Source organism: Bombina bombina, chromosome 4, assembly GCF_027579735.1.
Source record: "Bombina bombina isolate aBomBom1 chromosome 4, aBomBom1.pri, whole genome shotgun sequence".
Lineage (NCBI taxonomy): Eukaryota > Metazoa > Chordata > Amphibia > Anura > Bombinatoridae > Bombina > Bombina bombina.
Window position 1 is genome coordinate 671234743 of NC_069502.1, and position 14440 is coordinate 671249182.

Genomic DNA, 14440 nt, shown 5'->3' on the forward strand with positions numbered 1-14440 from the left:
TTTGACTAGAATGTTCCTTTAAGTTGAGAAAAGTGACTTTCAGTTTTAAAGATCACATACGTATAAGTCTATTCATATAACTTAAAATGCAGGCACACATATGCAACTGTATAAGCAAATAAGTTACAAAGTAGAGGAGGTTCAATGATAAAATATTCTTCTATAATTTGCTTGAACACAGTTTAGAGCAACCCTTCAAGTATTCAATCAAAAATGTATGCTTCTAAATGTTGCACATGCTGTATATCAACATCTAAACATTATTAACTATGTATCTCCCTGTGTGTGCATATAAAGCTTATAGATACATTCACACATTTCTCTGCTATCTCACACACGCCCTCATTCTCTTACTGTACTGTCATTGGGCTGCAATCCTTAGACAGTGCTATCCATACACACACACACTCACTTACAAACACACACAGGAGGGGGGAGCGAGCAGCGCTTGCCTCATTCACTCCACACTGTCACATCCCTGGGGCTGCACAGCAGCACATTGGTTTTTTTTAATTCCTATTCATTTGTAGCTTTACCATCTCCAGAGCATCATAAATTTCAGAATCCATTTCTCTATTTTATTTTCTCAAGGGGAGGTGAGAGGGAACTGGAGCTGTGAAGATGGCGACTGGAATGAGCTGGCAGCATCAACAGCATTATTATGGTTCAGGGGCTTCTGCTGGAGGTGCCAAGTTTGTGCCCTCTTCCCCTGGTGTCATGACACATCAATCTGGCATGAGCATGGAGTACACTGCAGAACTGCACCTTAAGATGAGCAAGAAGATAGCACAGCTGACAAAGGTAATACAGTACTTACTAATCAGTGTATACAAATAAAAATGTTTAAATGCTATATTAGCCTTTGAAATGCTTTACTGCAATGCCTTACTGTCAAAGAAGAGTTGTTGTGTTTTGCATTCATTGTTAGTAGTATGGGCACATAGGTCTCTGCGGAGTATAAGTCAATACAATTTCATCGCTGACACATTCATGGGTCAGTATGAATTTAGTGAATATCATTATTTTGTGTCAAAATTGTGCGGTTCACATAAAATCCTTTGTGCCAAACCATTTTACCTTTACTAAATTCCACGAATAATTAAATGCCTTAAAGTTTTATGGTTATTGTGTTTCAGTGCAGCAGGTTCTATACTGGCCTACAGTTTCACTTAAACTGAAACATCATAAGTTTGGTTAGTTTTTGGGTATTGTTTGTCTTTTTTTTTTTTTTCAGAATAAAGTCATATGTTGATATAATAATGAGGTGATTTTATGCTAAACAAATAGGTGTAAAAAATGGCATCTTCATTGTTATCAATATTCATATACAGGAAATTCCTACACAGGTTGTTTGGTATACAGGATTTGTACCATCAAGATTCCTTCGACCTATGCGAAATCCACCTTAGAATTTTTGCCTTGCAAAACATTTTTAGGAATAGTATTGTGACATGTTAAGCAATTCTGAATACTTTAACTGTCTCTGTTCCTATTGTTTGTGTACACCTGGCTGCATAACTGGAATGTTGTGTACACACTGTACCAGTCCCTGCCTGTCTTCCAACAGGAAAAGTGGATGTATTTCCCTTCCTTTGTCTAAAAATGAGGATATACAAAAGGAGATTTACTATTCATGAAGCCACATACTTGATGTAGTCTAGTTTATGGCAACCTAGCACACTGTTGTAGTATAGATGCAGTAACTGAAAACATAAGTTCTTTATGAATAAATAACTATTTTTTTATTTACCCTGATTAATAGTGTGTTAATGTGTGTGCTCCTTTGAAAATATTAAGTAATAATAAAAATAACAATAGAACTGCTACTACTACTGTCATAATAATATTATAAATACCAACTATACAGATGTTTGATAAAATATCTTAGTTGAACAGTTTCAAAACTGTGCATATTTTTGTTATTCATGGGACAAAATGAATATATTTGTTTTAAAGTGTACCATCTTATCTGTTTATATGTGGCATTTGTATTCTAAATGTAATTAAATCGGTTATTAAAAATATTTGTTTTACACATAGATGTTGACTGTAGTTATGCATTAGTAGGCTTTGCCTATTTACCCCTCAGGATAGCATTTATTCCTTTTTTTTTTTTTTTTTCTACTTTTCTAAATTATGATTACTTATGCAAATGAATTGTGCACCCTCTTCCCCCTAAAAGTCATTATATAACTTCATGTTTTTGGTAAGATCTCAGAAGTCCAGGTTTGTTTTTAGACTGGACATATGTTTATTTGCCACCTTTGTAAATATGTGTCCCAGAACAGTGCTCAGTTTTCTAGGTAAGGCCTAAATAAAGAAATATACAAAAAGTAACATGAATACATCACTTTTTCTGTCGCAAAAAAACTAATTTGGCTTTTCCCTCATTGTTGCTTTATTTCTCTCCGACATTTATATCATAGTAAGTACCTTTCATCTATTGCTATTAGCAAAATACCATTAAAGGGATATTAAACCCAAATTTCTTCTTTCATGATTTAGATAGAGCATGCAATTTTAAGAAACTTTCTAATTTACTTCTACTATCAATTTTTCTTTGTTCTCTTGGTATCTTTATTTGAAAAAGCAATAATGTAAGCTAAGGAGCCGGCCCATTTTTGGGTCAGCACCCTGGTTAGCCCTTGCTGATTGGTGGCTACATTGGCTACACCAATCAGCAAACGCTACCCTGGTGCTGAACAAAAAATGGCTCGGCTCCTAAGATTAAATACCTGCTTTTTAAATAAAGATACCAAGAGAACAAAGAAAAATTGATAATAGGAGTAAATTAGAAAGTTGTTTAAAATTCCATGCTCTATCTGAATCATTAAAGAAAAAATTTGGGTTTCATATCCCTTTAAGCTAATGCTCTATCATTGTGTTTTAAATCTCACATGGAAGCCTGCCAACCTATATGTACTAATTAGCAAACCTAACAGTGTCACAAAAAGCGCTGTCACAGAAAGAAATATCATGAAATAAACAAATATATTTTTTCTAATAGTGTCTTGTTCAATTTTTTTAAGAGTTATATTTATATATTATAGCCAAGATCCATTTAACTTACCTCAGTAAATAGAATGCTTAAATACATGGTTCAGTAAAAATATCTGCTTTCCAGATGTCATGTTAATGTTATTGTATATGGGAACAATATCGTCCTGTTTCTATGTAGTTATCTGTTAGTAATATGACACGGTAACCCCTAACCTGCACATATATCTTATAATGATTTGACTGCACAAATGTGATGATCTTTAAGGTGTAGTGATCAAAATGTAATCTTCAGTAAGATCATTGTCTCTTTTTTTTAGTGTGAAAATGGTTATCTATAGAGTGGTCTGGAGAATATTTTCCAAATAGTGTGTCACACACAGGAGGAAAGGGATTTGGGGGTAGTAATAGATAACAAGCTAAAGATGGGTGCACAATGCAGGGCAGCAGCGTCAAAGGCTAATAAGATACTAGCATGTATTAAAAGAGGCATTGACTCAAGGGAGGAAAGCATAATTCTGTCACTATATAAAGCCCTGGTAAGACCTCACCTTGAGTATGGAGTGCAGTTCTGGGGACCAATCGCAAAAAAAGATATTGCAGAACTAGAAAAAGTTCAGAGAAGGGCCACAAAGCTAATAAGGGGATTGGAGAATTTAATCTATGAGGAGAGGCTAGCCAAACGGGGGCTGTTTTCTTTAGAAAAAAGGCGCTTAAGAGGTGACATGATTACTTTATATAAATATATTCAAGGCCCATATACAGAGATGGCAGAAGCTCTGTTTATTCCAAGAAAATTGTTTGTGACCAGAGGCCCCAAGGCAGAACATACAGTGATCTGAGATGTCATCGCAGAAAATGCAGCATGTCTGCAGAAAGAACAGGACACATGCAGGAACTGTTAGCGCTTGAACTTTTTAGTGCTGCTCCACATTAGACAGTTCTCTTCAAACAGAGCTGCGCTCTGGTTGCAGTGTGTAAGTTTTCCTTAACACAGTGAATCCAGAGCAAAGTGCTGTTTGAAGTGAGCAGTCAAATATGCAGTAGCGCTGCAAAGCAACCACACATTGCTTGTTGACTGGCTCTCAGAGATTTTTTCAAACTTGCCCCCTAGCCTTTCCCAGTCTACAAAGCTGTTTATTCTGAATGTAAGACGTTAGTATGAGCATTGCATCTTTTTTTTATTACTACATTTGTTAGACCAAGAGAAAAGGAAACAGATTTATTCAAGAGATATTTTAAAATTTCTTTTTTTGTATGCAGCTAATTTGCAATGAAATTATATTATAAAGCATTAAAAATTGCTTTATTCTTCAGTTAACCAACACATTTCAGTTGAACTGGTGCCTTAGTCTGTCTAATTTAAAATGTTATTTTATTTAAAAATGACCTGCAGAAAAAATTTCACTAAAAATATCTTATTGCAGAAAGTGAAGAAAAGTTCTGCCTCTGGGACCAGAGGTCACAATTTAAAGGGACATGAAACCCAAATTTTTTCTTTCATGATTTAGACAGAGCATACAATTATAAACAACTTTCTAATTTACTTCTATTATCTATTTTGCTTCATTCTCTTGATATTATTTGCTGAAAAGCATATCTAGATATGCTTAGTAGCTGCTGATTGGTAGCTGCACATAGATGCCTCCTCTGATTGGTTCACCGTGTGCATCGCTATTTCTTCATTAAAGTATATCTAAAGAATGAAGCAAATTAGGTAATAGAAGTAAATTGGAATGTTGTTTAAAATTATATTCTCTATCTTAATCATGAAAGAAAATGTTTGGGTATAGTGTCCCTTTAAGGTTGGTGGAAAGGAGATTTAATCTCCTGCAACCGAAACGTTTTTTTTCACTGTAAGAGCAATAAAAGTGTGGAACTCCTTACCAAAGGAGGTAGTGAATGCCAATACCCTAGATACATTTAAAAATTATTTGGATACATTTCTGTCTATAAACAAAATTCATGGATATGATTGCTAGTATTAAATGGGTCACCTTTTAGTGGGATTATTTAAGCTTAACTGTAGCTTTTTGTATATATTTTAGATTTGTATAGGTTGAACTCGATGGACTTCGGTCTTTTTTCAACCTCATCTACTATGTTACTATGTTACATTCTGCATTGTTTTGCTTAACAAGTTTGTAAATTAATTTGCCCTTTTCAGTATTAAGCTCAAGATTGACCCTTTACTGCAGAGTTCACATGCTATTAAAGGGTTATTATAGAAAAAAATTATATTCATGTCATGCTATTGACCCTGCACCTCTATGTATTTAACCCTTACAAAGGGGGTAGTTAAAGTACCATTCAGGACCCACAGAGCACTGCTGGTCCTAATTGGAAACTGACACTGAGCCTTTCAGCAGCACTAGTTGCAGTGCAGGGTTGTGTGTCTATCACTGCTGATTGGATAATCATCAGTTTACGCTCAGGACCAGCAGTGTTTTGTGGGCCCCAGCTGTACTGTAACTGTGTGTTCAACCCCATTGTGGGGGTTTAACCCATAGATGTGTAGGGTCGCTAGTCTTAAAATTGTATGATCTACCGAATTAGAGCATGTGTTTTTTTCACTATAATGTCATTTAATACATTTTTTTAATTCTACTTTAAAAATACATAGCGAAAAGGAAACCAAGATGCAATGAACTAGAAACAACATGAAATATGTAAAGATTGATACATTTTAGATGTCACCACTGTGATGATGGCTGCATGCATTTAGTTTTTATATATTTTGCTTTTGTCTGAGTCAGGTTTGTAAAACATTCCCACAGCTCTTAAAATACCTTTTGCAGATTCTAAAATGTGCTACTTTGTTATTTTCTGACATAGACGTGTGAATTGGTTTTTAGGCTTTAGCTGGCAATAAAAGTGACAGCAAATGAAAAGAGCATTACATTCATATCACTGAGGCTAAATGAACAGAATTACTTTCAACTAAACCTCAGAACCTTGCTGTAAACACTACATTAAACAACAAATTCAGCTTGAAAACAGTATTGAATAAATTAAACCAACATTTTATACCCTGAACATAGCTTTGCACCTGTCCACCCCAGCTTTCTTCTAGCAGACAGCCGGAATGTACCATTGCACGCGAGCGCTATTTCCCGCCCCCTGCCCGTGCACAGACAGTCACGCGCGGGCAGGAGCTGTCAATCTTTCCGGTCGGATTAAACCCGGGAGATTGAAATTATCCACCTTAGAGGTAGGGAAGCAGCGGTCTGATGACCGCTGCTTGATAAATCGTGACTGCAGGTTCTCTTGTGAGAACCTGCAGTCATAGGGAGGCGAAAGTCTTGATAAATCGAGCCCAAAGTCTGATATGGGCATATGACTGAGAGGTGCTTAAAGGGATATGAAACCCATTTTTTTTTCCTTTCATGATTCAAACATAGCATACAATTTTAAACAACTTTCCAATTTACATCTATTATCAACTTTGCCTCATTCTTTTGGTATCCTTTGTTTAAGCAGCATCAATGAACTACTGAGAGGTAGCTTAACACACTTGATGAACCAATGACAAGAGGCATATCAATGTGCAGCTAGCTCCCAGTATTTCATAGCTGCTATTGAGCTTACCTTGATATGCTTTGCAACAACGGATACCCAGATAGCATAGCAAATTAGATAGCAGAAGTAAATTGGAAAGTAAGAAAAAGAATCATGAGAGAAAAATGTAGGTTTCTTATCCCTGAGGATCTGAGGGGTACCTGGGCCATGGTGAAGGCCAAATGTGGGCATATAGTTGACAGGGGCTTTAAAACCATGATTCTGATCTGTGTATATGACATAAGTGGACTACAGTTTCATGGTCTGATGATAGGGACTGCAGGCAATGGAGTCTGATTTCAGGTGCAATGGCTGACAGTAGCTTCAGAGTAGTGGTTCTTATATTTAGTCTGATGTCCACATATGACTGAAAGGGGCTTAAGGTTTATGTGTCTGATCTGAGGTCTGAAATTAGCAGGGGCTGCAGACAATGGAGTCTTATCTGATTTCCAATTCAGGTATATAGCTAACAGTAGCTGTAGAACCTTGGTTCTAAAATGTCTGATGTTGGCATATGACTAACAGGCGCTTCAGGATTATTAGTCTGATCTGAGGTTGGATATAGACATTAAAGCTGCAGGTAGGGGCGTCTGATCTAAAGGTCTGATGTGAGCAATGCTATTGAGCCATGGTATTTGGTCACAACCTCACCTAAGGCCTTTCTCTGACTTCATTTCATTAAAGGGACACTGAACCCAATTTTTTTCTTTTGTGATTCAGATAGAGCATGCAATTTTAAGCAACTTTCTAATTTACTCCTATTATCAATTTTGCTTTGTTCTCTTGCTATCTTTATTTGAAAAAGAAGGCATCTAAGGTTTTTTGGTTCAGAACTCTGGACAGCACTTTTTTATTGATAGATCAGCAATCAGCAAGGACAACCCAGGTTGTTCACCAAAAATGGGCCGGCATCTAAACTTACATGCTTGCATTTTAAATAAAGATACCAAGAGAATAAAGAACATTTGATAATAGGAGTAAAAGTTGCTTAAAATGTCATGCTGTATCTGAATCACAAAAGAAAACATTTGGGTTCATTGTCCCTTTAACAATGCATTGAGTGCCTACAGAATTTGTGAGGATGTTTTTTTTTTTAAATTCTGTGCTGCTTTGGCATTTATAAATACAACAACAAAAAACAAATTCAGCTTGAAAACAGTATTGAATAAATTAAACCAACATTTTATACCCCAAAACTATAAACAATAATCGTTATATTGTCCTTTTCTGAATTCATGGTAAAGGCTGTAGGGTTTTGCATTGACAATGGTGTAAAAGTAAGCAATTGTTTTTATACCAGTAAATTAGCATTCTACTAGGAAGGAGGAAGCTGTCATATAACGGTTCCTCAGCAGAATATTGCTGGATATTCTATAAACAGATCTTCATCTGTTTTTTGTTTTTGTTTTTTTTGTATGAATATAAAATAATGCAGTAAAGAGATAATTATAGTGTTTTAAAAAGGCTTTCTTCAGAAATCGAATTTTATATATGCTGTTCTTGCATACAGTATAACTATTGTATCTTAAATGTATGCATATAGGTGCCCACTTATGCAATCTTTGTTTACTGGTATAGTATTGGTATATACAACATAAATACCTTTAAAAAACTATAATCATTCAAGTTAAACATTTTAGTAGACAATGAATGGGAAGAAAATCTTATATTTAGTTATGTTTGCTTTTTTTTTACTAAGCTGTTTCTGAAATCAGTGCTTAGGGATTTGATGAGCTGATTGAGTTTGACATCATTTGGTCTTGTATAATTACTAGAATGCTGTTTCCATTCTGTTGATAGGGATATGATTGGCCAATGTTTTAATTAGATGAGATCTCTGGAGCGGAGAGGAGCAGGTTAGCAAATCTCATAATGAGTCAATAAAACAACATTTGGATGTTCAGGAGAGGTATTCCCAGGTTGTAGACAGCTCCTTCACATTACTGTTTCTGAATGAGTGGAGGTATGTACATTCTATGAATGTTTGCAGAAACAAATAATTCCTGTTCAGTTTACCTTGGGGGGGGGGGGGGGGGTTGAACACATAGTTCTTCTGTGCAATAATAAAATGTGCTAATGAATTAGAGCATGATATTATTGCAGCTTTACGTTCTTTTAATTCCTGAATTGTTTTTGTGAGAACGAGTCTACCTTGTCTTGATCACTTTTCAAATGTTTTCTGGTCTCCTGGTAACCACTTGTGTAGGTGAAAAACAAAATATAGTTCCTTGCTTACTGTAGATGTCAGTTCACTAGTGAGAAGCATACAGGAATAAATTGACACTTTTTACCCCCTGTCCTCATGACAGCTAATGGATTGAGGCTCTACCGCTGTTTATTAAAAGGTGTGTAGTTGCACTCATCTGATCTCATTTATAGTTGACTCCAGAGACATGTTTTCTGTATCTTAAAGGGATAGGAAAGTCAAAATTAAACTATTCAGATAGAGCATGTAATTTTAAGACACTTTTAAATTCACTTTTATTTTCAAATGTGCTTTGTTCTCTTAGTATATCTGCACACATTTGCCCACATTTGTCTCTTGTGATTGGATAACTAGATGTGTTCAGCTTGCAGCAAGTAGTGTAATGCTGTCCCTTCAGCAATAGATAACAAGAGAATGAAGCAAATTTGATAATAGAAGTAAATTGGAAAGTTGTTTAAAATTGTATGTTCTATCTGAATCATAAAAGAAAATTTTGGGGTTTACTATCCCTTTAAAAAGTACATTCCGATAGATTTTTTTACATATGAAAAAAAAAGAAAAAGAAACAATTGTGGAATTTTTCCAGGGGGGGTGCTCAAAAAAATGAAATACCACAAGCATAATAATACTGTGTAGTGCAGACTCATGCTAGGCAGTTTTTGTCACTTATTAGCAGCACTGAGTTTAGTAACTGAATTGAGTAACTATTGGTGGGTACTAAGAACTATAGAAGAGCAGATCTGGTATACAGATATGAATATGCAGTTTTTATGCAGGAAAGAATAACTGCCCCTCCCCCCTTCGTAGCAATCTACACTAGCAGTGTTGTTCAGGACTGCTAACTGCCCTCCTTAAAGGGATAGGAAAGTCAAAATGAAACTTGTATGTTTCAGAAAGAGCGTGTTATTTTAAGACACTTTTAAATTCACTATTTTCAAACTTACTTTGTTCTCTTGGTATCCATCGTTTTAAAAGAATATTTACATATCCTACACTAGTGGGAGATAACTGTTAATTGGTGCCTGCACACACTTGTCTCTTGTTATAACTTATTGGCTGACTGGGGGCTAGATTACAAGTGGCGTGCTAACTGTTGTGAGCGTGCAACATCAGGTTTTCATTGGCTTTTTGTGAACAACTGAAATAACGAGGGTATTACGAGTTGAAAGTAAACACATTAACTCGCGCAATCACAATTTATGCTCTTCGGGTAAGCGAGATTTGAGAGCTTGCGTAAAGGGTAGGGGAGGGAAAAAGTTGCATTAAACAAAAAAAAAATACACTTAAAAGTACAGTTAAACTCATGTAAACACTATCTGATTATTATTATTATCATTTATTTGTATAGCGCCGCCAAATTCCGTAGCGCTGGTCTGATAAAAAATATTTTACAAAAAAATAATAAAAAAGTTATAAAGGCTCAAATATATATAGCATAAGGTGTTTGGAAAAAAGGGGCTGCAAAGGGCTTTAAAGTGAATGTAAATTTTGATGCTAAAGAGCCCGTTTTTTAATAATTCGATTAAAAACAGGGGCACTTTAATTCATAAAAATTTACATTTCACTTATGTTGTGAAAAAATACCTTTTCATCTTGACAGCCGCTCCAGCTTCCTCCACCCGTCGCAAAGCCTCTTCCTTGGTCTAAAATGAGGAATCTGGCTTCCTCCAATCACGGCGTTGAATCAGACACGGATTCCCTCGGGGGGAAGCTGTGATTGGAGGATGACCCATCCATCATTTCTGACGTCAGAAATGGCTTGCAACGACCGGAGGAAGCTGGAGCAACTGTCAAGTTTAAAAGGTAGGTATTTTTTCACAACGAGTGAAATGTAAATTTTGATGAATTAAAGTGCCCCTGTTTTTAATCAAATTTATAAAAACCGGGCACTTTTGCATCAAAACTTACATTCACTTTAACATATATATGCATACACATTAGATCAGATGCCTGACAGTAAAGACTTGTGTGAGCCAGATACCCAATTCAGCTCAGTCTCCTGACACTACAGCCACAGTGTGGCATACCCACATCAGATCAGTCTCATGATACTACAGCTCCTGTGTGAGCTACATACCCACATCAGATCAGTCTCATGATACTACAGCTCCTGTGTGAGCTACATACCCACATCAGATCAGTCTCATGATACTACAGCTCCTGTGTGAGCTACATACCCACATCAGATCAGTCTCATGATACTACAGCTCCTGTGTGAGCTACATACCCACATCAGATCAGTCTCATGATACTACAGCTCCTGTGTGAGCTACATACCCACATCAGATCAGTCTCATGATACTACAGCTCCTGTGTGAGCTACATACCCACATCAGATCAGTCTCATGATACTACAGCTCCTGTGTGAGCTACATAGCCACATCAGATCAGTCTCATGATACTACAGCTCCTGTGTGAGCTACATACCCACATCAGATCAGTCTCATGATACTACAGCCCCTGTGTGAGCTACATACCCACATCAGATCAGTCTCATGATACTACAGCTCCTGTGTGAGCTACATACCCACATCAGATCAGTCTCATGATACTACAGCTCCTGTGTGAGCTACATACCCACATCAGATCAGTCTCATGATACTACAGCTCCTGTGTGAGCTACATACCCACATCAGATCAGTCTCATGATACTACAGCTCCTGTGTGAGCTACATACCCACATCAGATCAGTCTCATGATACTACAGCTCCTGTGTGAGCTACATACCCACATCAGATCAGTCTCATGATACTACAGCTCCTGTGTGAGCTACATACCCACATCAGATCAGTCTCATGATACTACAGCTCCTGTGTGAGCTACATACCCACATCAGATCAGTCTCATGATACTACAGCTCCTGTGTGAGCTACATACCCACATCAGATCAGTCTCATAATATTGCAGCCCCTGTGTGAGCTACATACCCATATCAGATCAGACACTAAAGACTTGTGTGAGCTACATACCCACATCAGATCAGTTTCATGACATTGCAGCCCCTGTGTGAGCTACATACCCATATCAGATCAGACACTAAAGACTTGTGTGAGCTACATACCCATATCAAATCAGACACTAAAGACTTGTGTGAGCTACATACCCACATCAGATCAGTTTCATGACATTGCAGCCCCTGTGTGAGCTACATACCCATATCAGATCAGACACTAAAGACTTGTGTGAGCTACATACCCACATCAGATCAGTTTCATGACATTGCAGCCCCTGTGTGAGCTACATACCCATATCAGATCAGACACTAAAGACTTGTGTGAGCTACATACCCATATCAAATCAGACACTAAAGACTTGTGTGAGCTACATACCCATATCAAATCAGACACTAAAGACTTGTGTGAGCTACATAGCCACATCAGATCAGTCTCATGATACTACAGCTCCTGTGTGACCTACATACCCACATCAGATCAGTCTCATAATACTACAGCTCCTGTGTGAGCTACATACCCACATCAGATCAGTCTCATAATACTACAGCTCCTGTGTGAGCTACATAGCCACATCAGATCAGTCTCATAATATTGCAGCCCCTGTGTGAGCTACATACCCATATCAGATCAGACACTAAAGACTTGTGTGAGCTACATACCCACATCAGATCAGTTTCATGACATTGCAGCCCCTGTGTGAGCTACATACCCATATCAGATCAGATACTAAAGACTTGTGTGAGCTACATACCCATATCAAATCAGACACTAAAGACTTGTGTGAGCTACATACCCATATCAAATCAGACACTAAAGACTTGTGTGAGCTACATACCCATATCAAATCAGACACTAAAGACTTGTGTGAGCTACATACCCATATCAAATCAGACACTAAAGACTTGTGTGAGCTACATACCCATATCAGCTCAGTCTCCTGACACTTCATTTCCGGTGTGACATACCCACATCAGATCAGTCTCATGACATTGCAGCCCCTGTGTGAGCTACATACCCATATCAGATCAGTCTCCTGACAATACAGCCCCGGTGTGGCATACCCACATCAGATCAGTCTCATAATACTACAGCCCCTGTGTGACCTACATACCCACATCAGATCAGTCTCATAATACTACAGCCCCTGTGTGACCTACATACCCACATCAGATTAGTCTCATGATACTACCCCTGTGTGACCTACATACCCACGTCAGATCAGACACCTAATACTAAAGACTTGTGTGAGCTACATACCCACATCAGCTCAGACTCCTGACACTACATACCTTGTATAACCTACTGTACATACCTACATCATACCAAACCACCAGCCCAGCAACCCTTCTGCAAACCACATAACCAAATCCCTATACCTTAATGCACTTGTTTAGCCTGTCTGGTGAAATGCTTGTGCAATGCCGTCCCCTGCACATTCACAGCCAATTGAACAGTTAGCAGGTAGTGTCAATCATCCCGATCGTATTGTATTGGGATGATTAAAGTCCACCACCTAAAAGGTGGTGGACAAATTAAGGAGCAGCTATCTTACGACCGCTTCTTCTTAACTTCTGTTTCTGGCGAGCAGGAAACATTGCGCGGAGAAAGCAGCACCCACTGCTTATTAAATCTCCCCCTAGAAATCCATCTTTATTATTAACCATAGAACTACTAAAACATAAATAGAAAGAAAGGAGGGATAGGGCTATATAAGGGGAAACTATTATCATCAAACACTACCTCGCATAAAAGCACCATCCAGGATGTTTAAAAAATAAAGAGCAAAAAAATGTGTCTACCCAAAACACAGTCACCTTATATCACAGTTTGATCAATATAAAAGGTATGGTAAATATGAAATACCTAGGTCATCTATAATAACAGTGCATTTTGACAGTTTTTAAATAAAAGTGATGTTCAACCTGTTTTGCCCTATCACATCACTAGATAAGGCTTATAGAGTACAGAGAACAAATACACGTTTAGACATACATACAGATAAGGGCACTGTGGCCCTGTCTGTAATACGCAAAACTTACTTTCTTTCCATGGAGCAGAGTTTTTTCTCTTGTGTGTTTAACCCAACACCTGCCTACTACAGAGCTGACTGTGATCATCACATGCCTCACTGATCACAGCTGATCAGATCAAATAACAAGAGCAGTTCTGAATCTCCCACACTGCCTGTGAGTTGGTCTTAACACTACACAATGTGCTGCATTGTACAGGAGATTTTCTGTGGCTCTTCCAGTTTGTATAATCGAGTATGTAAGTGAAAAAGGTTACACAGTTTTTGGTCCAAAGATCTAATGACTGAGGCTCCAGCTGCTTTGTTCCCTTAGTATCCTATGTTCAAGAGTAGGCTCAGGTCAGCAATGTTCTACTAGAACCTAGTTGAGCAAGTCTGGTGAGCCAATCACAAGAAGTATATATAAGTGCAGCCATCAATCACCAGATAGCTCCCGGCAGTGCACGTTGCTCCTGAACCTACCTAGATATGCTCTTTAACATACGAAACCAAGAGAAATAGCAAACTGGAAAAGTTGTTTAAAATGGCATTCTCTGAGGCGTATTTAACAAATGTCTGTCGACCTGATCCGAAAGTGCGGATCAGGTCCGACAGACATCGCTGAATGCGGAGAGCAATAAGCTCTCCATATTCAGCATTGCTCCAGCAGCTCTTATGAGCTGCTGGTGCAACGCCACCCCCTGCAGACTCGCCAGC

General features: G+C 37.7%; 1 protein-coding gene across 1 annotated transcript in view; it reads left to right on the top strand.

Moving 5' to 3' along the window:
• Positions 1-619: 619 nt before the first annotated feature.
• The window catches only part of FAM184A (family with sequence similarity 184 member A), a 573060-nt gene continuing 559239 nt past the window's right edge, over positions 620-14440 (top strand). Inside the window, exon 1 of the mRNA XM_053710789.1 lies at positions 620-801. Coding sequence (XP_053566764.1) covers positions 622-801 — 180 coding nt within the window. The 5' untranslated portion in view covers positions 620-621. The remainder of the gene's footprint in view (positions 802-14440) is intronic.